Raw genomic sequence first — 24,339 nt, forward strand, 5'->3', positions numbered from 1 at the left:
GCATTTTTGTTAATTAAAATTTAGATACTTTGTAGTTCCGGTATGGTGGATCAGATCCAGCCCCGCAATCATGGATGTAGTAGTCCAAGATCATATGGTCCAAGATTGAATTTGCCGTATGTGTATTTATTCTACTCAGTTAATTTTCCAATCAAATGCTATCTTAGTTTTTCTTAGTTTAATTATACCAATTTATATAGATAACTTGAAACTTTAATTTGATATATCGATTTATCAAAAACTTCTTCAAAACTTTAATAGTCTATGTGTAACTAAGGACCTTGTTAGCTTCTCTCTAGCCCTTTCTAAAGAAGAGGTCTAAGATTTTGAGGGAGAAAGAGAGATAGCGAGAGAGGGTCCAAGTGTGTTCCAATTGGGTTCTTTGGCATACATGGCCGGAAAACACACCCTCTCTCCCCATCTCCTTCTCCCTTCTCTCCCTGTTCTCTCTTCGGTTGTTTTGTCCTTCTCTCCTTTTTGATTGAAGTGGAGCATATTGGAGTTTGTAACTTATGAAAAGATTTAAATTTTAAAAAATAAAACCAATCTTGTGTGATATGTGTTAAGTATTTCAAAGATTTTAAAACTCTTTTTTTTTAGTCTCACATCAGATATGTGGAAGCAAGTCTTCTTGTTTAAATAGATTTTTTTTCCAGGAAGCCCAAATCATGCTTTATGGAATTAGGCTAATGACCACGGGCGCATGTGCTCGGCTCTTTGGAAGCGAGTATTGATTTCCTGAACATTAGTTTCCGCATGAGATGCAATGTTTTCGAAATATCATATACCTCAAACACATAGTATCTTATCAGTATCTTACCAATAGCTTAAATTCTTAGGCTGCAAGTCCATGATAAGTGGTATTAAAGTGAGATCCTTTCTACCCCTTATTAGGAGATAACAAGGTCAAGAAGGATCCGATACGATCGAGTAGAACCGAAGCCATAGGTGGGGCTCCCTCTCTCAAAGTTCGAGCCAACCATAATAAGGGCATCAGTCCATGCCACATAAGAGAAGCCTCGAGACAAACCAACGATGTCTTTGGTGATGGAGAGGGTGGTTGAGGGGGTAGCTGGTGAACAATAAATAGTTCTTGTGGTAGGGGTTAAGTGAATCGGTCCCCCCATCGCATGGGCAGTAGGATCCGTGTGGCCCGTTACACATTGTATTTTGTTTTATGGGCCTTCTAGCCCTGCAAGTGGCCCACATTGGACCTCGGATATGCGGGTTTTATGTAGGATTGATCCTTGGGAACTCTTTGTTTGGGCTGTTGGGCTTTCCTATTTTTATCTATTTTCCTCTTTTATTTTTTTCACTTTATTCTCTCTTTATCATGTTCTATTTTCTTCTCCCTCTTGTACCCACTTCATTCTTAATTAAACATATGGTAGTTTGTCCATCTTTTTGCTCAAAAAATTAGAAGTAATTTATAAATAAGTTGAAACATTAACTTGAGATACCAAATTCTCAACAACTTTCTGATTACTTTATCAGGCATTAACCTCAATTCACACTCTTAATGAACTTAATGGGACTTCCCATTTTCTATTTAAAAAATATAAAAAGAACTTTAATTCGATATATTGTTGGTAAAATCCCATTTAAGTTTCATTTAGCATCTCATGGATCCGCATCTTGTTTGTGCAGAGAAATAACCTTCCAGTATGCGAATCATATTCAAAAAGTGGGGATCTTTCTCTTTGAGCTACTTTCTGAGGCACTCGGCCTTAATCGTGATCATCTTAATGAAATGGAATGTGCCAAAGGACTTGGTGTTGTTGCCCACTACTATCCACCTTGCCCGGAGCCTCACCTCACTCTTGGAATTAGCAAACATTCTGATCCAGACTTCCTGACCATCCTTCTGCAAGACCAGATTGGTGGCTTACAAGTGGTGCATCAAAACCAATGGATTGATGTGCCTCCTTTGCCTGGAGCTTTAATAGTTAACATTGGTGATCTACTACAGGTATGTTTTTCATTAGGTACAGAAGTTTTAATGCAGAAAAATCACATATTTGGTACTTCATTACATGATTTACTCTAATGTAGTTTCATTCATTAAAAAAAAAAACAAAGAAAGAAGGAAAAGATTCACTCTAACAAAGCCTGATTATAGTATTAAATTCGAAGGATACAGGTTCTCATGGCTAGATTATCATTTTCCTCTTGTATTTTTGTAATCTACAGCTGATCTCCAATGATAGGCTTAAGAGCGTGGAGCACAGGGTGCTTGCAAATAAGAGTGTGGACCCTAGAATTTCAGTGGCATGCTTCTTTTCCACACATTTTTACCCATCTACGAAGCTCTATGGCCCTATCAAGGAGTTATTATCCAATGAAAGACCGATGTATAAAGAAGTATCAGCGAAGGAATATGTCACCTACTACAAATCGAAAGGACTTGATGGACAATCAGCGCTGAACTATTTTAAGATATGATTAAAAGTCAGAACAATTTAGTCTGCTGAATTTCACTGAAATCCAAAGGATTGAAGATATATATAGATATCTGTGTTTATTGTAATGGAGAAATTGTATGAAGTATTTTGTTGCAGGTCCTCATGATTCCACAAGGTCTGTACTAATTCATAGAATGGATTCTACATCTTGAAATGTTAGCAATATTCTCAGCAGGTGACACTGAGACGAACCGATATCGATTTATCTCAATTAATATGAAAGGAGTTGTCTTTTGTTGTTCTTAATGCTTTATGACATTTAGACTCAACTTAAGCGCCTCTAATAACTACTCACTACAGGGACCTATGTGGGCATGTGTTTAGATCATAACAATTATGCACTAGAGAGATTTAGGATATTTATAGAGAGCCAAAAAAAACTCAAATAATATTTTCCAATTAGCCTTTAAATGAGATTATGGGTTATTACAAATGATATCATAGGGGATTTAGTCTATGACCCATATAGACTAGGGACATTATAGCATGGGCATTTAAAGTTGACCGTGGGCTAATTATGATACTTAAATGAAGGAAGAATGTGAGGACCCACGTGGGTGTGTGTTTAATTCCATAAAAGTTATGCATTAAAAAGATCTTAGGTATTTATAGAGGACAAAAGAATTTAATGATTCTTTCCAACTAGCTTTTTTAAGTGAGATTCTAAATCATCCTCGATTGTTATACTGACTCACAATATCTGCTATATCATGTATGGTACTTCCTATAATTCAACAAGACTATTTGTAATAAGAGTTAAATAGCAATGTTATTTAACTAAAATGATTGGGTAAATTATTCAAATAATTTTAGGTAAAATGAACTATGTAGCAGATTTATTTTAGGTGGCAAGTCGTCACATAGACGACATAAACTAGTAGAAATCATTACAAAAGATATAAGAATCCAGTTCAAGTTGATCATATTGATGGAGCCAAATTAAATAGGTTATATGTGTCATGTTGATGTACCTATTAATAAAATGACTATGTTCAGGTTAAACATTTTGATCAAAATAGAGGCAAATTATATTCAAATTGGCACTTATTACCAAATATATTTGTGTTTTGACAAGCCATGAGCCTCACGATCCTCATCTAATCTAATCAATAGCCAACCTAAGATGTAATATATGCTTGCAAATTGACGGCATATTGTTGGTATCCAACATATCATAGATGAAACAGGATAGGCAGTGCCTGATTTGAATAGACCAAAATTGCTAGTATATCTTACTTTCCTCATAGATTCATGACTGTAGAATTTTGATCACTCCTCCTTATCCTGCTCATGGAACCTTCTTACACCTTTAAGCATGTCCTCCAACACACCAATTGTGATCCCAAGGTTCACCACCTGAAACAATCCCCACAAAATGGCTGTGTTCAAGTCAAAAATTTTGATCAAAATAGAGGTAGATTATATTCAGGTTGGCACTTATTAGCAAAATATATTTGTGTTTAGACAATCTATGAGCCTCATGACCTCACTTAATCTAATCAATTTCTGTTTTATGAAGAATAATGAAATTTTACAACTACACTCCAGCTTAGTGAGTAGAGAAGATAGAGGAAAAGCTGTTGCAAGACAAAAATAACCTCAAATTAATGAATTTGAATACATGGCTTCCAAACCATGGTATTAGGTGTGGCAAAATTCTAGCTCAGGTTCGATTTGGATCAAATCTATAGCGATAAGTTTTTTTTCCTGACTTGATTTGATTAACCTAAACATTAAAATCTTGCATATAATTTAAGAGTAGAGTTATATAAAATTAATATGGTTTCAATCAAGCCAATCTGATGCCAACCAGATTTCCTTCTGTCGAAAAGTGTTATGGTAAGTAGTAAGAATCTGGATTGTCCAGATTTCCAAAAACCAAAATTGTCTGAATTTGTAGACTAAACCTGACTCGGTCTTAGATTTGGACAACTTCTTTTTGTCCATACTAGAAAGTTGAACAGTGATTATACACTGTATGGACCCAATCTGTTACCTGTATCAGTTGAGCAAGTGAGACAAAATTTGGCCACCCCTCAACCTAATCCTGGTCCAACACAGTATTATTACAGGACAAAACCCAAGAGCCCAAGTCCGACCTGGTCAGGGCTAAAGCAGCGGTTTCGGTCCGGTCCGGGGCGTGATATCTATAGCTGCGAACAGGAGTATGATACAGGTAAACAAGCCACAAACGCATGGGTTACCCTCCAAACATCTACCTTTTTCCGCTTCCCCTTTTATCTGTCTCTCTTCCCCTACTGGCTCTTTTTCGCCCTTTCTAGGACTCTTTCGATCGTTCCAGTCTTCCTCGATCTCTCAGCCTGGCTTTGGGACGGACTCTTCTTCTTGGCATTTGGATATGCTATTTTGGGGTCAATCTATTAGGAATAGGTTTACATAGTTATGGTTCATTCACATTAACATCTAATTGAATAAGCTACATGAAAAATACATAAGAATATCGTCCCATATATACGAAAGTTTGCTTGTTCGAGTTTTTGTTTTGACAGGTTGTCAAAACAAAAACTCGGAGAGTCCCGATTTCCCAAGGATTTTGATGCGCCGACCGCTGGGCGGTGTGTGAATGTTGATGACTCGAAGTAATCTACAGCTTCCTTTTTTTTTTTTTGGTAGTGTTTTGTATTAGGATTTTATGGATTTCTTGAACTGTTTCCGGTTTCGAGGCAATGATCATATGTTGGAATTCCTGGAGTTGGGAATTGGGACTGGTTTTTGTTTCCAGTTGCAATTTAGAATTGATTTTGACTGCTTTTATGGTTATTCTGTGGTGCTATTGATTACTTCTACATAGAGAAGGCTCTGGTGGTATCTGTTGGAATAGTCTGGTGGAGTCAATGAAACAGGAACCAGAAAGCTCTTAAGACCAAAGACCGAAAAAACTCGGACTTCAAAATATTAGCTTCTTAAAATGCCCCCTGTTATTAAGTAGTACTAAAGCGATGGAAATGTAGGAGGAAGATAAAATAAAACTAACTTCTCCTAAATTTTAGACTGCTGGAATTTGTAAGGCTGCCTGTTTGGTAACATCTAAGGTTGGCATTTAGCTAGATGGATAACAGTGCCAGCTATGACCACAATATCAGTTTTGGCAGCCCGTAGGAAAGAAGTTTTCCTTCACATTGAATTGCCAAACATGTCCTTATGGACTATAGGTGATGAGTCACCCAACTACGGTGAAGCTTTGAAGAGTATTCTGGTATGCAAAGCAGAGTATTCATGTGAAACATTTGCATTTTTTGCATTATTTTTCTTCTTATACTTCTTTCTTGGCTGTTGATTTGGATGACTAGATACGTTGTTGAAAGTAGACTTGTTATGATAAAATAACTGATCCTTCTTAAAAAAAAATCATGAAGAAGGAAGCTATCATGGAAATATACTGAGAAAAGATTTAGACTTTGGCATCAATATATGAAAGTGGTCCATTTGATTATATAAGTGAAAAAGCTTTAGAAGGTATCAAAAAACATAAGACATACTTGTCGCATGTAATATATTTAGAAGCATAGAATTAAGTTCTGATTGGCATGGTTGACATGGAAGTGGCGCATGATATTAGATCAGATCAAGGTTCGTTGAACCGGTATCGAGATTCGTATCGGTTCGAACCTGGCGGAATCGTTAGGTTCCGGCCGGTTCCGGCCACATCCAATCAGGTTCTAGCCCTAGAGGGCCGAAACCGTTTTTCATCGGGGAACCGGGTCGGCTTGGTTCGAGCTGAACTGGCTGGTACGGCTCAGTTCAGCAATCCTTGGATTAGATTAATCTAGTTATTATCAGATTTATCTACTTGGTACGACAACAGTTTATCTAAGAAGATTTGGAAACAAGAAAATACTAGATATTTAGAGGATAAGTATGTAGGGCCAATTCATAATAATATATGTTATGTAGGAGGCGGTACCCACTATTATGGAATTAAAATATAAATCACTGATGTGGATCCTTTCATAAGAACAGAGGTTATTTAGCATTTAGTATCACGAAAATATATCTTTGAACCACAATCTTATAATTTTTCTTCTCACTAAATGTTCCAGCCTTTTTCTTTGCCTTTCAGATGAGAAGATTGTGGCATGGACTGGGTATATGTGATTGGTTTGAGTTTCCATGAATGATGACCGGTGCTCAGAAGGGTGCAATTTCTCCCAGCAGATTCAAATGGCCATGGAGAAATGAATCATCACTAACAACTCAATTGCTTAGTGAGACACCACCTGAGATAGAATTGTCTGACTACCGAAGGTTGCCAAGTTCTGGTAGCGAGGGCCCATCCGGTCTCCCTAATGGTGAAGGACTAAAGGCAGAACCAATTGCGGATTTAGATCTGTTCTTTGAAAGGCTGTATAATTATTACTGTGAGAAAGGTCTTCGATGCATCATCATCAAGTGGATAGTTGAAATTTTAAATGTGATTTTCATGATATGTTTTATTGCCTTTTTCTTATTGTTTGTTGATTGGAATGCCTTGCTCAATGCAAAGTGTGGGATGGAAGCAGTTGAGTCAGGAGAAAAACCTTGTGAGCTGGCAAAAGAGTTCATTAAGCAGCATCCACTAGTTCCTTTCACATTTACCAAAGTAATTATCGTTGGGTCCATGGTTATATTGGCTTTCTATGGACTTTTCAACTTTCTGAAGTTCTTTGTACAGTTTAAAAACATGGTGAAAATTCGCCACTTCTATTATAATAGGTAATATTGCATATTTATTTTTATAAATGGTTAATCTTTTGAATCATTAATGAACTATAGCTCAATTTATCTCTCTTCTTTTTTTGTTTGTTCAGTCTTAATGTCACAGATCGTGAAATTCAAACAACACCTTGGCCTAAAATTCTAGAAAAAGTTGTTGAACTACAAAGGTCACAACAGCTTTGTGTATTCAAGGATCTCTCTGCACACGAAGTGATAATGCGAATAATGCACAAGGAGAACTACTTAATTGGGATGCTTAACAGAGGAGTTCTTGCATTTCCTCATGGGTCCCTGGAGCTGGCCCAGCTGTCAACTCCAGAACAAATGGAAGGAAACATCATCTGATCCTACCAAAAACTCTTGAATGGATGTTGAATTGATGCATATATCAAAGCATGTTTGACACATAAATATCTAGTTTATCTTGAGTTAATTGTGCCTTCATTGGAGATTGTGGTTAGTTGAATAGTCAGTTTGATAATGTATCACTTTTTGGAAGTGCATTGGGAATAACAAACCATGCATTTAAAAGGGTTAAGTGCAATGATGTTTATTTGATCTATTCATGGAGATTATTAATATTACTTCAATTTACATTTACTTCTGAAGGCAACCACGTGAAGAGCATCTATTTGATCACCTTCTAAGTATTTACATTCACGAGATTCATGACTTACAGTAACTATACTCTTTATGCATTCGGCATGGAACAAGTGTGTAAAAGATCAACTAACAATAGCCTGCTCCTTTATAAACTTTTTCTGCTGTAATATTGAGAATAGAGATGGAGTGTACTTGTATTATTGTCAAAGATGGACGTAGGTCGGAATATGATGGTATCATACTCTTAAATTTTTGGAATATTTGTGTACTTGCATTTGCTTATGTAATCAAACCTCATAGGTATAGCTATGTCTAAAAGGCATGGCTGACCTTAAATGATAAATACGGGCATAAGTTGTAGGTATGGCTAACCTCAAAAGAGATGGTTGCATCTGAAAAAACAAATGACTAAACTCATTTAGATGGGTAAGGCTTCATGAAAGTTGGTGTTCAAATAAATGGATGTAAGTTTGGTGTATTATTTGTTTTATGTATGTAGTTTTGATGTTGATATATCTATTATATATTAGCATGGTGCAATGGTGTTTGGTGTTTGCTTTCTATACTTTTTTTTTTTTTTGATTAATTGTTGATTTTCATACTAACCATAACGAACCAGCCTAATCTCAACTCTTTGTGTCGGGCATGGATTGTCCTACTGATGAAAAATCCAATGGTACTGAGTTGTGATGCCAAGATAAATAAATATATGAAAAGATGCACAACGTATAAGGAAAATATAGACCAAACTGATTGTTGTCTATGAATTTATAATTAATATATGGAATCAAATTTATAATTGTTGAATTGTTACATTTATCTATTTTATTAGAATCAGTCACTTCACAGTCTCCATTGTCATATATTTGGTGATGAAGAAGTGTGGATCATATATTACAGTCAAAATGCCTTGCAATAAGATCTTATGGGAAGTATAGCATATATTTATCTAAGAAAATGTTGCTATTCATTTTCTTTTTGGTTGACCTTTTTTCTGAAAAAAATTGCAGTAAATTTTGGGTCCGGAAGGATTTTCTCACAAACTCTTCATTATTAAAGAAGAGACTTATGGTCATTGGGATTGTGATGTTTCTCATAGCACCATGCATTATGATCTTTATGTTGGTATATCTCTTCCTCCGGCATGCTGAACAATTTTATAATCATCCAAGCACGGCATCATCTTGGAGTTGGTCTAACTTAATATTGTGGATTTTCAGGGACTTCAACGAGGTACTTGTTTTACTCACAGTTGAGGCTTAAAAGGCATATTCTTATGCCCCTTATTTTTCCATGAACTGATTAAGAATTGGCTACTGGTTCAATCTACTGATTGATATCTTGCAACTCTTATTTGTAGAGGTTAGGAAGCCAATTATAAGATTGCTCGTGCATTAAGTTGCAACCTCTTCATCCTTAAAGCAATGTTATTTCACTGGAATTTTAACTGATGACTTTCTACTGGAATTTTAACTGATGACTTTCTCTTTATATTTAGACTAGGTATATGGCATCCAGTGTTCAAGAACAAATCTTTTGTGTATTTAGGGCTTGCATAAGGAATCTCATCATCTTTTGGATAAATAAAATGTTTTCAGAGATGCACTGGGTATTTTCTGGCAAGTGATTAGCTTTCCTGTCATCATAATTCAATCCTTTTCCCATCCAAATGGGATCATTGATGCAACATACCACTCACTCAAGAAGGCTTCATGGATAATTTAACATATTTTCAAGACTTCCTGTCAACTTAACATCGACTTCATAAAATTGCTGTTGGCTTCTTGGACAAGGCATCTTTGGGCTAAAATGGGGTTGGCAATGATGACTAGAATGCTACTTGGCAAGTTGACAGGTCTATCTTGTTATCATAGGAGATGCTCATGTAATCAGTAGCAACTTTAGAAATTCCCTTAGCCCTACAAAGTATCAAGATGAAGTTGGAAGATGACCAATTCTAGTAGAAACAATCATGTTAATCTTTGATTCACGAATCATAAACCAAAGAGCCAAATTGAAATATGGCCTCATGACCAATTCACCGACATAGGTTGAATATAATAGGGGTGGAGAACTGATTTGTATACCACCATACGATTTGCAAAATTCTTACCGTAAAATTTTTAGTTTCAGCTAAAACCATACAATTTCAACCAATGTGGATCAGTTTCAGTGGGTGTCAGTTGGAAATTAATTCGAATTTTGGGACTTTGACCGCAACCAACTGGTTTCTTGAGAATTACAATGTTACTGTAGATCATCCCACTGTATTTTTTTTTCTAACTTTGTTGTGATTTTTCACTTTGTGTTATTATTTTTCAATCAACATATGCCCTGATGCCTTATTGGGAATAAAAGTCCTTTCTGTGTAATATTGTATGTGAATCCTGCTTTGCAACAGAAGTCATGCAGCTTTTAGTTATGGCCTACTTAATTTTAGACAAGGCCTCAAAGGAAAAATGATGGAATAAGCCTGGTTAGTGCTTTGGATGATAATATAGAATGTTAAAGTTCTCACCATTTCTTATGGAAACCCTGAGTTGAGTAATAAAATTGTACGACGACTGGTTTCAATTATCATTGATGTTCTTATAATGATTCCTGTAATCACTGACATCTTTACTAATTATTTCTTTTTCCTGCATTCCAGGTTGACCATGTGTTTAAACATCGAATAAACAACAGTGGGGCAAATGCTTCAGATTTTTTAAAGCAATTCCCATCTCCTATTATTACCATAATTGCCAAATTTATATCATTTGTTTCTGGCGGTTTTGCTGCCATTTTAATCATACCGGGATTCTGGATGAATCTCTGCTGGAGGGTCATGTAAGGCTATCAATTATGCCACCTTGCAACTGTATTATTTTTCTTATAAAAGAAATTTTTTATATTTTTGACCTTTTCTCTAGGTCTTTGGTAGGAATTTATTCTGGTATGCTGCTGTTTTTGAAACTGTAACTGGTATCAGTAGGGCTGCTGTGACAGACGAGCTTCAGGTCCTTGATCCAGAAAGGGCAATGTCTCTAGTTGTCCAGCAAACACATCACATGCTAAAGAGATGGCGTGGCAGAGAAAATAGTGACTCAGTCCAACTGGAATTTGAAACCTTGTTTCAGGTAGAAAAGCTATTTGCTTTGACTGTTCTAATAGTTCTGCTCTTGATTTTGCGATTATTGTACTGTAGGAGGTGCTGACATAATGCAATGATCAAAAAAAATTTGATTAGGGGAATTATATTGATATATATTCTTAGATGGGGCAATGATCTCTGTCACCTGAACAAACACAAATGCACACTGCATGATACTGTAATGGATCCTCAGTAAAACTTAAAGGGATCTCAACCCTTATATAGTCCATGTTAAGGTGGTTGTGGATCTCAAATAGCAAATTTGAAATCGGATGCTAAAACTGTGTGTGTTTTGTAGGTGTTCATGAGGAACTCTACAGGCTGCCTAAAAGTCTGGACAGAAAATTTTGTCTTAGTCAACAACCTCTTAGAAAAGAGTTGTTATTGCCTCTCATAATTTGCCTGAATTTATCCCATTTAATTTTCCAAAATATGAATTATTATGACAACAGCTCTTGATCAGTCTGGGCCACTTGATAAAGTCTCTATGAGCTGTTATTTAGGCTACATAGACTCGCTGCTTATCTGCATGACATTTAAATTGGACCAAGCATGGGTATCTTGACAACTCATGACTTTGAGTAGTAAGGGTTTGCATGATAATAGCATGCAGTGCAGTTGTTTTTTTTTATGAACCCATAAAAATAGCATGATTAAAGCAACAAAACGTTATGCGTTTTTTGATCTATAAGTACGAGTGTACGACTCTATGTATAATTCATCAAACAAAAATCTGGATCAGAATATTTTCATCTCATCCCATGTTTGGTCCTCGTGTAGATTTTCAATTTTTTCTCATTGTTGACCCCTCCACAAATGAGCCAAATGTATAGTTTTGTAGTTAAGAACCGGACTTTATTCTCTGTACGTAACCAGTACCATATAGGCCTGTCTATTTATTGGGTCTTGATTTAAACCTAGGTCAATTCCTCAGGTTTTCATAAGAATTTTTGACTTGAAAATCCAAATATGATTTAGGCCAATAAGTAGTGATGAGACCTGCTTGAGTTGTTAGGTCAACTCAAGCTGATAATGGCCCCACCTTGAAATATATATCTGTAATACAATACTTGTATGATTTATACTAAAATTAAGGTCCATGTTTGACAATGAAACGTTATAGGACTTGGAAAGAATAGAGAGGAGATTAGTGAATTTTTGGATAGGGTTAGGCCTCAGGACTGGATAACCAGTCTTTGGTCAGATTATATTCAATTTGCTTTTTTGCCAATCCTCTGGATTATCAAATTGGCCAGGTCAGATTTTTCATATTCTACAGTGGGATAGGGTCAACCCTGATTCTATTATTGACAGCACTAGTGCCAGAAAAAGAAACAAACTAGATAACAGGTTGAGAAAAACCTCAAAGTTCATCCTCCTATGAAAGATTTGAACATGCAATGTCATAGTCCCTTAATTTCCATGGTGTTCTGATCATATAGGTTTTATGCTTCATGAGTATCTATCTAGCCTCCCCCATCTATCCTTCCTAGGGCTGAGAATGAATCAAATATGGATATATCTATATTTGTATCCATATTTTTCAACGAATACAGATACAGATACGGATATCAAACGGATATGAAAATTAATATCCATATTTGTTCTGAATAGATACGGATACGAATCGGATATTAAGCATATCCATATTTGTTATAAATGGATATAGATACGAATCAGATATTAAATATATCTATATTCTTTTATCCGAATACGGATATAAATCGGATACTTTTTTGGATATTAATCAAATTTGAGCAAAATTCAATGATGAAAACTAGCAATAAAACATGATCATAAAGGAAAGATTCAATTAAAAAAATATGATTTTAACAAGCATTTATCAATAATAAAAACTAACAATTTTATATAGGATATACCACTCAAGGGTGTGTTAGATGTATGCCCTAGAAGCCAATCTGGCTGACACATTATTAATTCTAGGGACATAATTTTGTACTTGACTATTTATTATTGAATAAATAAAAGGCATCTTTTCATTCATATTGTTTATGTGTCTATGAATCGTCCAAGGAATTAATAAGATGATGATACATATTCTCAAGAGTTGAGAATTTGAGCCATGTATCATTGGTGATTAATTTCTAAATGCTCCTGATCAATGGATCATCACGAGGACGGTGATCGATCCGATCAGTGCACAGATCACTTTCCTTCTGGATGGACGAGACTTGAGTCCACAGTGTAGGGACACTGAAGTGATAGTGCAGGTGCTTGTTAGAGAACAAGGGTACTGAGCGTGACCAAGACAAGAAGTCACTTGGATGTCTATCCACTCGTCAGTGACTTGCTTGATGTTGCAGTAGTGTGACTGGTCCTTTGACCTGCGGTGCTTCGGCTACTCACAGTGAGGTTATTGTAGTTTGACTGCACACATACATGGTCTCTAGCCATATGGGTCCATGCAGTGTAGATTGGCTGCAGTAAGTTCACTGTAGGAGTAGGGTATGCACCTATAAGGAATCTATCGACCTTGATAGAAGAGGAGTGATCCTATGTGATTTGTTAGACTGAGTTCTAGGACCTTGGCCAGGGCAGTAATATAAAGTGGAAAAAGAGTTTTCCACTATCGAACTCAAGTCGAATAAATCTTGACATATGACAGACGATGGGGTTTGACGAGTTGTCCATGACCTCCGTCCTGTAGGGATCCACGATAGTAGGACTGTATCACACGTTAACTGCACCTAGAGGTTCATCTTTCTATTCTACTGGGTAGCCACTACATGCTGCTAGGTGTCACTGGTGGATGGTGGGACTCATAGGGATTATCTTGATGATCGATAAACCCTAATGAGTTGAGTTGGAATCGTTCCAACCCATTGAAAGGAGTTTTCAATGATATTGAGATAGAGATCACAATATATCTCACTACCAGTCAGAATAGAACCTATGGGGTCACACACACTAGAAGTATTGACCGATCCGATGGTTGAAATCGTGATTAGGAATCACAAGAAATCAATTTGATTGATAAAAAGTTGAAGAAGAAAAGGGAATTAATTAATTGGACTTGAAACAAGAATCCTACTTCGGGTAGGATACCTAGAGTTCTAATTGGATTAGGACTGGGAATCCTAGTTGGAGTAGGACTGGGATTCCTACTTGGAATAGGATTCCTCAATCCTAATGAGATTAGGAGTTTTGAATCAAAATTGGATTCCTACTTGGAGTAGGATTCCTAGAGTCCTAATCGGATTAGGACTTTGGATTCAAATTAGAGTCCTAATTGGATTAGGACTAAAATTAAATACATCCTAATTGGATTAGGATTCCTTAAGTCTAAATTAATTAATAATCTAATGAATCAACATGACTCCTAATTGGATTAGGATTGAAGAGTTCAATTAAGTCATGATTCATTCAAGTCCTAATTGGATTAGGACTAGCGTAGATTGAACCCAAATTTGGCTAATCCTAATTAGATTAGGATTAAACCATGAGAGAGGCACCTAATCCTTTTTGGAAGAGGATTGGGTTAACCAAGTAAGAGGGGCATCAGCCCCTCTTCACTTAGTTGGTGCGACATGAAGAGAGAAAGGGGGCCGGCGCCCCCTCTTGGAAAGTAGTCAAGGGCTCCTAACTTGTAGGAGCCCTTCATCCTTATTAAAGGAGGACTAGGGCCGGCGCCCTAGATGGACCTTTCTCCTCTTCATCACGTGGCCGCCCCCTCTCCATCTCTCCTTGGTTCAGCCGCCATCAGCAAAGGGAAAAGAAGAGGAGGCGTCTCCCTCCTCTTGGTCTTCTTCCTTGGCTCCAACGCATGGAAAAAGAAGAAGGCTGCAGGGGCTTTTGATCTTCTTCCCATCTTCATCCTTCTTCTTCCTCCTCTCAAGCACAATCAAGGGTTGATTGAAAGAGAGGAGATCAGCCATCAAAAGCTATCTCTGCAAGGGAGCTAGCACCCCGGTGAGATAGAGAGATTGATCGGTCCTCTACTTCGTGTGGATACCCGTAGAGGCCGGACGTTTGAACGGCTTCAAGCGAACCCTCTTCCAAAACCACGAATTCAGATTTGCGGTGATCATCTACCCGCGCAAGGTGAAGATTTGATCTTCCTATTAGTTTTAAAAGTTTTAATTCTTACCCAATTACGAAAGGTCTCGAAACAACGTTCATGCGATGAACGTCGAACCCGTGCATGCCGATTCCGCTGCCATCTGATTTAATTTTTGCAATATCAGCGGCATGGGCGGGTTCCCAACAGTGGTATCAGAGCCAGGTTTCGTAGATTAAGGTAAGAATTAAATATCTAAAGGCATATTAGATCTGAAAATTGAATGATCATGCATGCTGAAAAATTCTGCATGCAGATTTTTCAGGGGTGCTGATTTTTTTTACATGCTGATTTTTATGTGATAAAAAGATGATTCTAATTGCATTGTTAATGGGATTACAAAGTTTAGAATCATGATTAGCATGATCAGCGACCTATGTCATGATATAATCAGTTAGTTTTCAGATCTGAAAATTATAATTGTTGCATACGGTGATGATCATAGGATTCAACCCCTTTTGGTATCAAATGTAATGACTTGCGATGTGATCTGCGATGTCATGTAATTTTTCAGATGCTTGCATGCATCTTATTTGATGTTTTGAGAGGCCTGCGTGCCTCCTAAAAGGAGATGTAATTTATTTTTATTTTTATTTTACATCTGGTTGTATTTCTGTGATGTGATGTACATCAACGATCAAGCTGAAGCAAAAGCATGAGATGAAAGGTGATCCAAGCGGTTGATGGCGATGGGATCAAGGGTTGATCAAGGATCGAATCAAGGAGGCTTGGAACCAATTCAAGAGTTGAAGACCACTTGATCGATTGATGTGCATGTGCTTGTAATACGACCTAATTAGAATCCATGATCATCACCTAGTTAAAGTTTAGCTTTAATTTGATGCTGCGATTATAACTGCCTGTGATGTGCCGTTTGCATGTGATGTAAATGCGAGTCGGGTAGATAGGTTTACATGTGATGTAGCAAACCCAATTGAGACCTAAATCAAAACCTCCTCAATCAAGTCGAGAGTGAACCGACATGAGCAAGTCATATTAGATTAATTGATCTAATTGGTGTCTAGGAAAGCATGAAAGGTGGTTACTTAATTAGGACCTTACTCTCTGAGTAAGGGGAGCCTCCCACCTGCTTACCTGGCCAATTGTTCGATTACCTCTTATGAAGGGCTCAAGTTGCAAACACTAAGACCTGATTAACCAATATTAAGTCAATAGGTCTTCCACTGTAGTAGAGCTGCTAAGGCCTTTCTGATGTTGATTTGTCTCGGCTGGACACAGCGGTCAAGTTGCATCGGGGGGCTGGACCTCTCTATAGACATGAGATGTTGTAGGGTAAAGGTGGGGTTGGGCACCAATAACTGTTAGGTGAGGACCCAATGACGACTTTATTCCTACGGTTATACGGTGGGTCTGACTTAACTAAGAAATGGGACCAATAACTGTTAGGTGAGGTCTTCATGGCTTAGAGACCAAGTTGCACTACAACATGCTTGAGAAGCATTGTACAAGAGTTGTACACTCATCCATCTATGTGTCACCAATAACTGTTAGGTGAGGTGGCATGTAAATCGGTGGGACCGCAGTACCCACTAGAAACCCTAGTCGTGTGGGATTTCCGTTTCCCTACCAGGGGAGTGTGAGGGATTCGAGAAAATAGTGGGAGTTACATTTGTTCTAAAAGACCTTAGAACAGATTAGGATCAAGTACAAAAGTCTAACTAGAATCTTTACTCTCTGCAGATACAATGTCAGCTTCAAACCCTTTGACCCGTGTTCTTGAGACCAACCGACTGACCGGAACCAATTACAAAGACTGGCTTAGAAATCTCAAAATAGTTTTGGACTGTGAGAAGATAGGCTACATACTCGATTCAGATATTCCCACACTACCAGCACGTCCCACTGATGTTCAGCGTGAGTTGCATAAAAAGTGGTTGGATGATGACATTAGAGTAAAATGCTATATGATGGCATCCATGTCTAATGAACTCCAATGCCAGCATGAAAGTATGAAGACTGCTAGGGAAATACTGGCACACCTGCAAGAGTTGTATGGTGAGCAGAGTCGCACAGCTCGTTTTGAAGTGTCCAAGAGGCTCTTCAAGACGAAGATGCGCGAAGGGCAGTCTGTCCATGATCACGGTCTGACCATGATCAAGGACCTAGAGGAGCTTGAGAAGCTCGGTATGGACATGCATAAGGAATTACAAGTGGATTTGATCCTACAGTCACTTCCTGATTCATTTGGTCAGTTTATAGTAAACTACCACATGAATAAAATTGAATGCACTAAGACTGAACTAATCAACATGTTGGTAACTGCTGAGGGAGCCTTGAAAGGTTCAAGGGGCAATGTCCTTGCTGCTGAGTTGACTTCTTGTTCCAAGAGAAAGTCTACTTGGAAGAAAAAGAAGCCTGCTAAGAAGCAGAAGAAGGACAAGAAGCCAAAGAAGAAAGTTCAAAAGAAAAAGGCTCACGACAAAGGAAAATGTTTCCACTGCAATGTCGAAGGCCACTGGAAGAGAAACTGTCCTTCATACCTCGAGAGCCTGAAGAACAAGAAAGGTGACACACCTTCAGAAGGTATAGACTTGCTCATAATTGAAACTAATCTATCGGTTTCTTCTACTTCTAGTTGGGTTATAGATTCTGGTTCTAGTGCTCATTTGTGCACTACCATGCAGGGTCTAAAGGAAAGTAGAAGGCTGGCGGAAGGTGCGGTAACCCTTCGGGTTGGCAACGGGGCAAAAGTTGCTGCTGTGGCTGTGGGCACCTACCATCTGCGACTACCGTCTGGATTTAGTTTAATACTTAGAGACTGCTATTATGTACCTGTTGCTAGCAGAAATTTGATTTCTGTTTCATGTCTAGCACAGGAAGGTCATGTTTTTACATTTGACAAAGACTGCTGTTCTATTTATTTAAGAAATAAAATAGTCGCACGTGGTTTCATGATCGACAGTCTCTATCATTTACATATGGATGTATCTGTGAATGTTACCGAGCAAGATGTGAGTGCCAAAGGATCCAAAAGATCCAGAGATGAGATAAACCAAAGATATTTGTGGCACCTCAGGCTTGGCCATATTGGAGAAGACAGAATGAACAAAATGGATAAAGATGGGTTTTTAGGCTCATTGACTTCCGAGTCATATCCAGTTTGCGAGTCCTGTCTTCAAGGAAAAATGGCTAGACTGCCCTTTGTAGGACATGGGGAGAGGACCACTGAAATACTTACCCTAGTACATACAGATGTATGTGGCCCATTCGATGTGCTTGCCAGGGGATGTTATTCTTACTTCATTACCTTTACCGATGATTATTCACGGTATGGGTATGTGTATCTTATGAGACACAAGTCTGAATCTTTTGAAAAGTTCAAAGAGTTCAAGAATGAAGTAGAAAAACAAACTGGAAAACCTCTTAAGGCTCTTCGATCAGATCGAGGAGGAGAATACCTTAGTGGAGAATTCCGGGACTATCTCAAAGAAAACGGCATAGTCTCACAATGGACACCTCCGGGTACACCTCAACTCAACGGGGTGTCAGAGAGGAGGAATCGGACCCTATTGGATATGGTCAGGTCCATGATGAGCTTCACTGATTTACCTATGTTCCTTTGGGGAGAAGCCTTACTCACAGCGATTTATTTATTGAATAGAGTTCCCTCTAAATCCGTTTCTACCACACCGTATGAGATATGGCATGGTAAGAAACCAAGTCTGGGTCATCTCAAGATTTGGGGATGTCCGGCCCACGTCAAGCGACTACAGGCAGACAAACTAGAGGCTAGGACCATAAGTGCTCGTTTTATAGGATATCCTAAAGAGTCATTAGGATACAATTTTTACGTCTCAGAGGATCACAATGTGTTTGTGAGCCGTCATGCCATCTTCTTGGAAAATCAGTTTATCCTTGATAGAGGCAGTGGGAGGAAAATTGAGCTTGAAGAGAAAGTCTCTGAAAAGCAACGAGTCATGGATCCTATAGAACCCATTCATAAAGAGCCAGTACACGATGTCCCTCAACCACCTCGTAGATCTAGTAGGGTCTCCCATCCTCCCGATAGATACTTAGGTATACTAGAAGAGGATACCGAGAAAATGTTCCTAGTGGGAGATAGGGATCACATACAGGATCCCAAAACCTACAACGAGGCGATATCTGATATCGATTCCGAGAAATGGCTGGAAGCTATGAAGTCAGAGTTAGACTCCATGCATTCCAACCAAGTCTGGACCTTAGTAGACCCACCAGAAGGTATTGTACCTATTGGATGCAAATGGATCTACAAAAGGAAGATAGGTTCGGATGGAGAGGTAGAGACCTATAAGGCAAGGCTTGTGGCGAAAGGGTATAGTCAGCGCGAAGGCATTGACTATCAGGAGACCTTTTCACCTGTAGCCATGCTAAAATCCATCCGAACATTGCTTGCCATTGCAGCATTTCATGATTATGAAATCTGGCAGATGGATGTGAAAATTGCTTTCCTGAATGGATATTTTGATGAAGATATCTATATGGAACAGCCTTTGGGTTTCACTTCCAGTGATGGAGATCACAAGGTCTGCAAGCTGCAAAGGTCCATCTATGGACTAAAGCAAGCATCTCGGAGTTGGAACACTCGTTTCGATGACGCAATCAAAACGTTTGATTTCATCAAAAACAAAGAGGAACCGTGTGTTTACAAAAAGGTTAGTGGGAGTGCTGTCGTTTTTCTCGTACTGTACGTAGATGACATTCTCCTGATTGGGAATGATATTCCCATGCTAACCTCGGTCAAGGTCTGGTTGTCAAAAGAATTCTCCATGAAAGACCTTGGGGAAGCATCCTATATTTTGGGAATAAAGGTCTATAGAGATAGATCTAAAAGAATGCTTGGCCTTTCACAGAAGATGTACATAGAGGAGGTGCTGAAGAGATTCAACACATGAGCAAGATTCCCTATGCATCGGCAATGGGAAGCCTCATGTATGCCATGCTGTGTACATAACCTGATATAGCACTTGCTGTGAGTGTCACAAGCAGATATCAGTCGGATCCAGGCAAGAAGCACTGGATAGCTGTGAAAGAACAGTCTTAAGTACTTGAGAAGAACTAAGGACATGTTCTTGGTCTTTGGGAGAAGATCAGAGTTGAAGGTAGAAGGATGCACACATATTGATGATAGAAAGTCTACATCAGAATATGTGCAATTGTGGTTCAGTAAATTGGAAGAGTTCCAAACAACCGATCATTATAGATTCTACCTTAGAAGCTGAATGTTAAGCCGTATCCAAGGGTGCAGTGGAAACCTTCTGATTAAAAGTTAATTGCAGAGTTAGGTGTAATGTCATTAGATGCCATAACACTTTACTGCGATAACATTGGCACCATAGCACTAGCTATGGAGCCATGGTCTCATCAGAAGTCCAAGCACATAGAGCGGCGCTTCCATCTCATACGTGACTATGTTGAGAAGAAATGCAGAGAGTAGACTCCGCGGATAACGTGGCAGACCCGTTCACTAAGCAGCTGAGTCAGCAAAAGACTGAAGCCCACCTTGAGAAGATGGGCCTAAGATATATGACCAATTGGTTTTAGTGCAAGTGGGAGATTGTTAGATGTATGCCCTAGAAGCCAATCTGGCTGACACATTATTAATTCTAGGGACATAACTTTGTACTTGACTATTTATTATTGAATAAATAAAAGGCATCTTTTCATTCATATTGTTTATGTGTCTATGAATCGTCCAAGAAATTAATAAGATGATGATACATATTCTCAAGAGTTGAGAATTTGAGCCATGTATCATTGGTGATTAATTTCTAAATGCTCCTGATCAATGGATCATCACGAGGACGGTGATCGATCCGATCAGTGCACAGATCACTTTCCTTCTGGATGGACGAGACTTGAGTCCACAGTGTAGGGACACTGAAGTGATAGTGCAGGTGCTTGTTAGAGAACAAGGGTACTGAGCGTGACCAAGACAAGATGTCACTTGGATGTCTATCCACTCGTCAGTGACTTGCTTGATGTTGCAGTAGTGTGACTGGTCCTTTGACCTGCGGTGCTTCGGCTACTCACAGTGAGGTTATTGTAGTTTGACTGCACACATACATGGTCTCTAGCCATATGGGTCCATGCAGTGTAGATTGGCTGCAGTAAGTTCACTGTAGGAGTAGGGTATGCACCTATAAGGAATCTATCGACCTTGATAGAAGAGGAGTGATCCTATGTGATTTGTTAGACTGAGTTCTAAGACCTTGGCCAGGGCAGTAATATAAAGTGGAAAAAGAGTTTTCCACTATCGAACTCAAGTCGAATAAATCTTGACATATGACAGACGATGGGGTTTGACGAGTTGTCCATGACCTCCGTCCTGTAGGGATCCACGATAGTAGGACTGTATCACACGTTAACTGCACCTAGAGGTTCATCTTTCTATTCTACTGGGTAGCCACTACATGCTGCTAGGTGTCACTGGTGGATGGTGGGACTCATAGGGATTATCTTGATGATCGATAAACCCTAATGAGTTGAGTTGGAATCGTTCCAACCCATTGAAAGGAGTTTTCAATGATATTGAGATAGAGATCACAATATATCTCACTACCAGTCAGAATAGAACCTATGGGGTCACACACACTAGAAGTATTGACCGATCCGATGGTTGAAATCGTGATTAGGAATCACAAGAAATCAATTTGATTGATAAAAAGTTGAAGAAGAAAAGGGAATTAATTAATTGGACTTGAAACAAGAATCCTACTTCGGGTAGGATACCTAGAGTTCTAATTGGATTAGGACTGGGAATCCTAGTTGGAGTAGGACTGGGATTCCTACTTGGAATAGGATTCCTCAATCCTAATGAGATTAGGAGTTTTGAATCAAAATTGGATTCCTACTTGGAGTAGGATTCCTAGAGTCCTAATCGGATTAGGACTTTGGATTCAAATTAGAGTCCTAATTGGATTAGGACTAAAATTAAATACATCCTAATTGGATTAGGATTCCTTAAGTTTAAATTAATTAATAATCTAATGAATCAACATGACTCCTAATTGGATTAGGATTGAAGAGTTCAATTAAGTCATGATTCATTCAAGTCCTAATTGGATTAGGACTAGCGTAGATTGAACCCAAATTTGGCTAATCCTAATTAGATTAGGATTAAACCATGAGAGAGGCACCTAATCCTTTTTGGAAGAGGATTGGGTTAACCAAGTAAGAGGGGCATCAGCCCCTCTTCACTTAGTTGGTGCGACATGAAGAGAGAAAGGGGGCCGGCGCCCCCTCTTGGAAAGTAGTCAAGGGCTCCTAACTTGTAGGAGCCCTTCATCCTTATTAAAGGAGGACTAGGGCCGGCGCCCTAGATGGACCTTTCTCCTCTTCATCACGTGGCCGCCCCCTCTCCATCTCTCCTTGGTTCAGCCGCCATCAGCAAAGGGAAAAGAAGAGGAGGCGTCTCCCTCCTCTTGGTCTTCTTCCTTGGCTCCAACGCATGGAAAAAGAAGAAGGCTGCAGGGGCTTTTGATCTTCTTCCCATCTTCATCCTTCTTCTTCCTCCTCTCAAGCACAATCAAGGGTTGATTGAAAGAGAGGAGATCAGCCATCAAAAGCTATCTCTGCAAGGGAGCTAGCACCCCGGTGAGATAGAGAGATTGATCGGTCCTCTACTTCGTGTGGATACCCGTAGAGGCCGGACGTTTGAACGGCTTCAAGCGAACCCTCTTCCAAAACCACGAATTCAGATTTGCGGTGATCATCTACCTGCGCAAGGTGAAGATTTGATCTTCCTATTAGTTTTAAAAGTTTTAATTCTTACCCAATTACGAAAGGTCTCGAAACAACGTTCATGCGATGAACGTCGAACCCGTGCATGCCGATTCCGCTGCCATCTGATTTAATTTTTGCAATATCAGCGGCATGGGCGGGTTCCCAACAGGGTGCTCGTCACTGAAGTAGACAGGATCTATGGTGCCTCTAAGGCATCTCACGGTTGTCGCTGGTTGCAATTGCCAGGTGGAAAATAGAAAATGGACGGGACCTTCGAAATCCTAGTTGCTTAAAGACGACGAAGAGGAAAAAGAGATGAAATGGACGAACGAGAGGTTTGAGCCTTTTAGGCGTGCGGGTGATTCGAAGGATTTTATTCGAATCGGCTAATCCATAATCGGGTTGCTGTCTTAAGTGGCGGTCATCCGATATCTGGGTTTCTTCTAGTTTAGGTTTGGTTAATCACTTAATTAGTTCTTTGATTTAACTTAACTTAAACTTTTTCTTTTTCACTTATCCTTGTTATACAGATATCTGAATCTGAATCTGAATCCCAAAAAAATCAGATGTATCTGCATCCATATCTGTATTCAGAAGATTTTTGAATTGACTATCCGAATCCGTATCTGGATCCGATCAGACAAAAAAGTAGTATCCGAATTCGATCTGAATTGGATATGGAAACGGATACGGTCGGATATAATCCGACCCACTTTCAACCCTAGTCCAAAGCCCTTGCTGCCTGAGATATTTAAATCCTAGATCCAGCTAACTATAGAATCCTTGAGGGGTTATTTGTTGTTTTGTTCTTATAAAGGACAGGCCTAGGCACTCAAGGATGATGTTAGATGAAGTAAAATTCCCAGCATTCTCTTTCCTCTAAAATTGTAGGAAAGAAGTTTGCTTGGTACCCTTGCCACAATTTTAGTGATTAAGGTTGTAGATGTTTGAGTCTACCATAGAATTGATTTTTTCATAAAGTCCTCCACCATCTCCTCTAAAGGTTCACAATTGGCTCATTATCTTGTAGTCTCTTCTCATTGGCTTCCACACCCTATTGTTTCTTTTAGCTTTAAGAGTACGTAACATAATGAGGAAAGAACTACCATCCTCTTACAGAGAAAATCTAGGGCTCCTATTATCACTACAATAATGGTTGACTACCTTATTCCTCATGAAGCTCCTTAACACAATCAAAAAGAAATGAAAAAAAGAAAGAAGTTATGAAACTTGATTCCATGTAGTCCCATGCATAAAGAAACCCAATTAATTTGAGAAATCTTTCAAAATTTTTGAAATCAACCAATACCTAAACAAGGGCTCTTAAACAATTATTGTAGTCAGAATAGGCTTTGAAAAGCAACCAAAATAGACCTTGGGGCTTGTTTAGATGCCCATGAGACTAACAGTGAATAAGATCTTGCCACTTCAGGAGAAATTAAGAAAGGCAATCCTGTCACTGAGAATTTTCAATTATTATAATCAGAATCCTGGGGCTCATGTCTCCAAACCCCCGAGTTCCATGCGTTGTATATGTGACTCGATACCCCAGTTCCCATGTGCAACAGATGTGCAGAGCTCTAGTTTAAGGGATTGGAGGAGATAAGGATTCCAATATCTCA

General features: G+C 38.7%; 1 protein-coding gene and 1 pseudogene across 2 annotated transcripts in view; both read left to right on the forward strand.

The window, feature by feature from the left end:
- LOC149753382 (1-aminocyclopropane-1-carboxylate oxidase homolog 1-like) overlaps positions 1-2,708 on the forward strand; it is a 3,721-nt gene extending 1,013 nt beyond the window's left edge. Inside the window, exons 2-3 of the mRNA XM_089923938.1 lie at positions 1,648-1,969; positions 2,191-2,708. Of these exons, the coding sequence (XP_089780064.1) occupies positions 1,648-1,969; positions 2,191-2,442 (574 nt within the window). The 3' untranslated portion in view covers positions 2,443-2,708. The remainder of the gene's footprint in view (positions 1-1,647; positions 1,970-2,190) is intronic.
- Positions 2,709-4,990: 2,282 nt separating this feature from the next.
- The window catches only part of LOC120108824 (autophagy-related protein 9-like), a 48,022-nt pseudogene continuing 28,673 nt past the window's right edge, over positions 4,991-24,339 (forward strand). The window contains exons 1-5 of the transcript XR_016395762.1: positions 4,991-5,062; positions 6,544-7,175; positions 7,271-9,014; positions 10,432-10,610; positions 10,694-10,900. The product of XR_016395762.1 is annotated as an autophagy-related protein 9-like (transcript). The remainder of the gene's footprint in view (positions 5,063-6,543; positions 7,176-7,270; positions 9,015-10,431; positions 10,611-10,693; positions 10,901-24,339) is intronic.

This window comes from Phoenix dactylifera, chromosome 6 (genome assembly GCF_051530095.1).
Source record: "Phoenix dactylifera cultivar Ajwa chromosome 6, Ajwa_hap1_PhDact_Kaust_v1.1, whole genome shotgun sequence".
Classification (NCBI taxonomy): domain Eukaryota; kingdom Viridiplantae; phylum Streptophyta; class Magnoliopsida; order Arecales; family Arecaceae; genus Phoenix; species Phoenix dactylifera.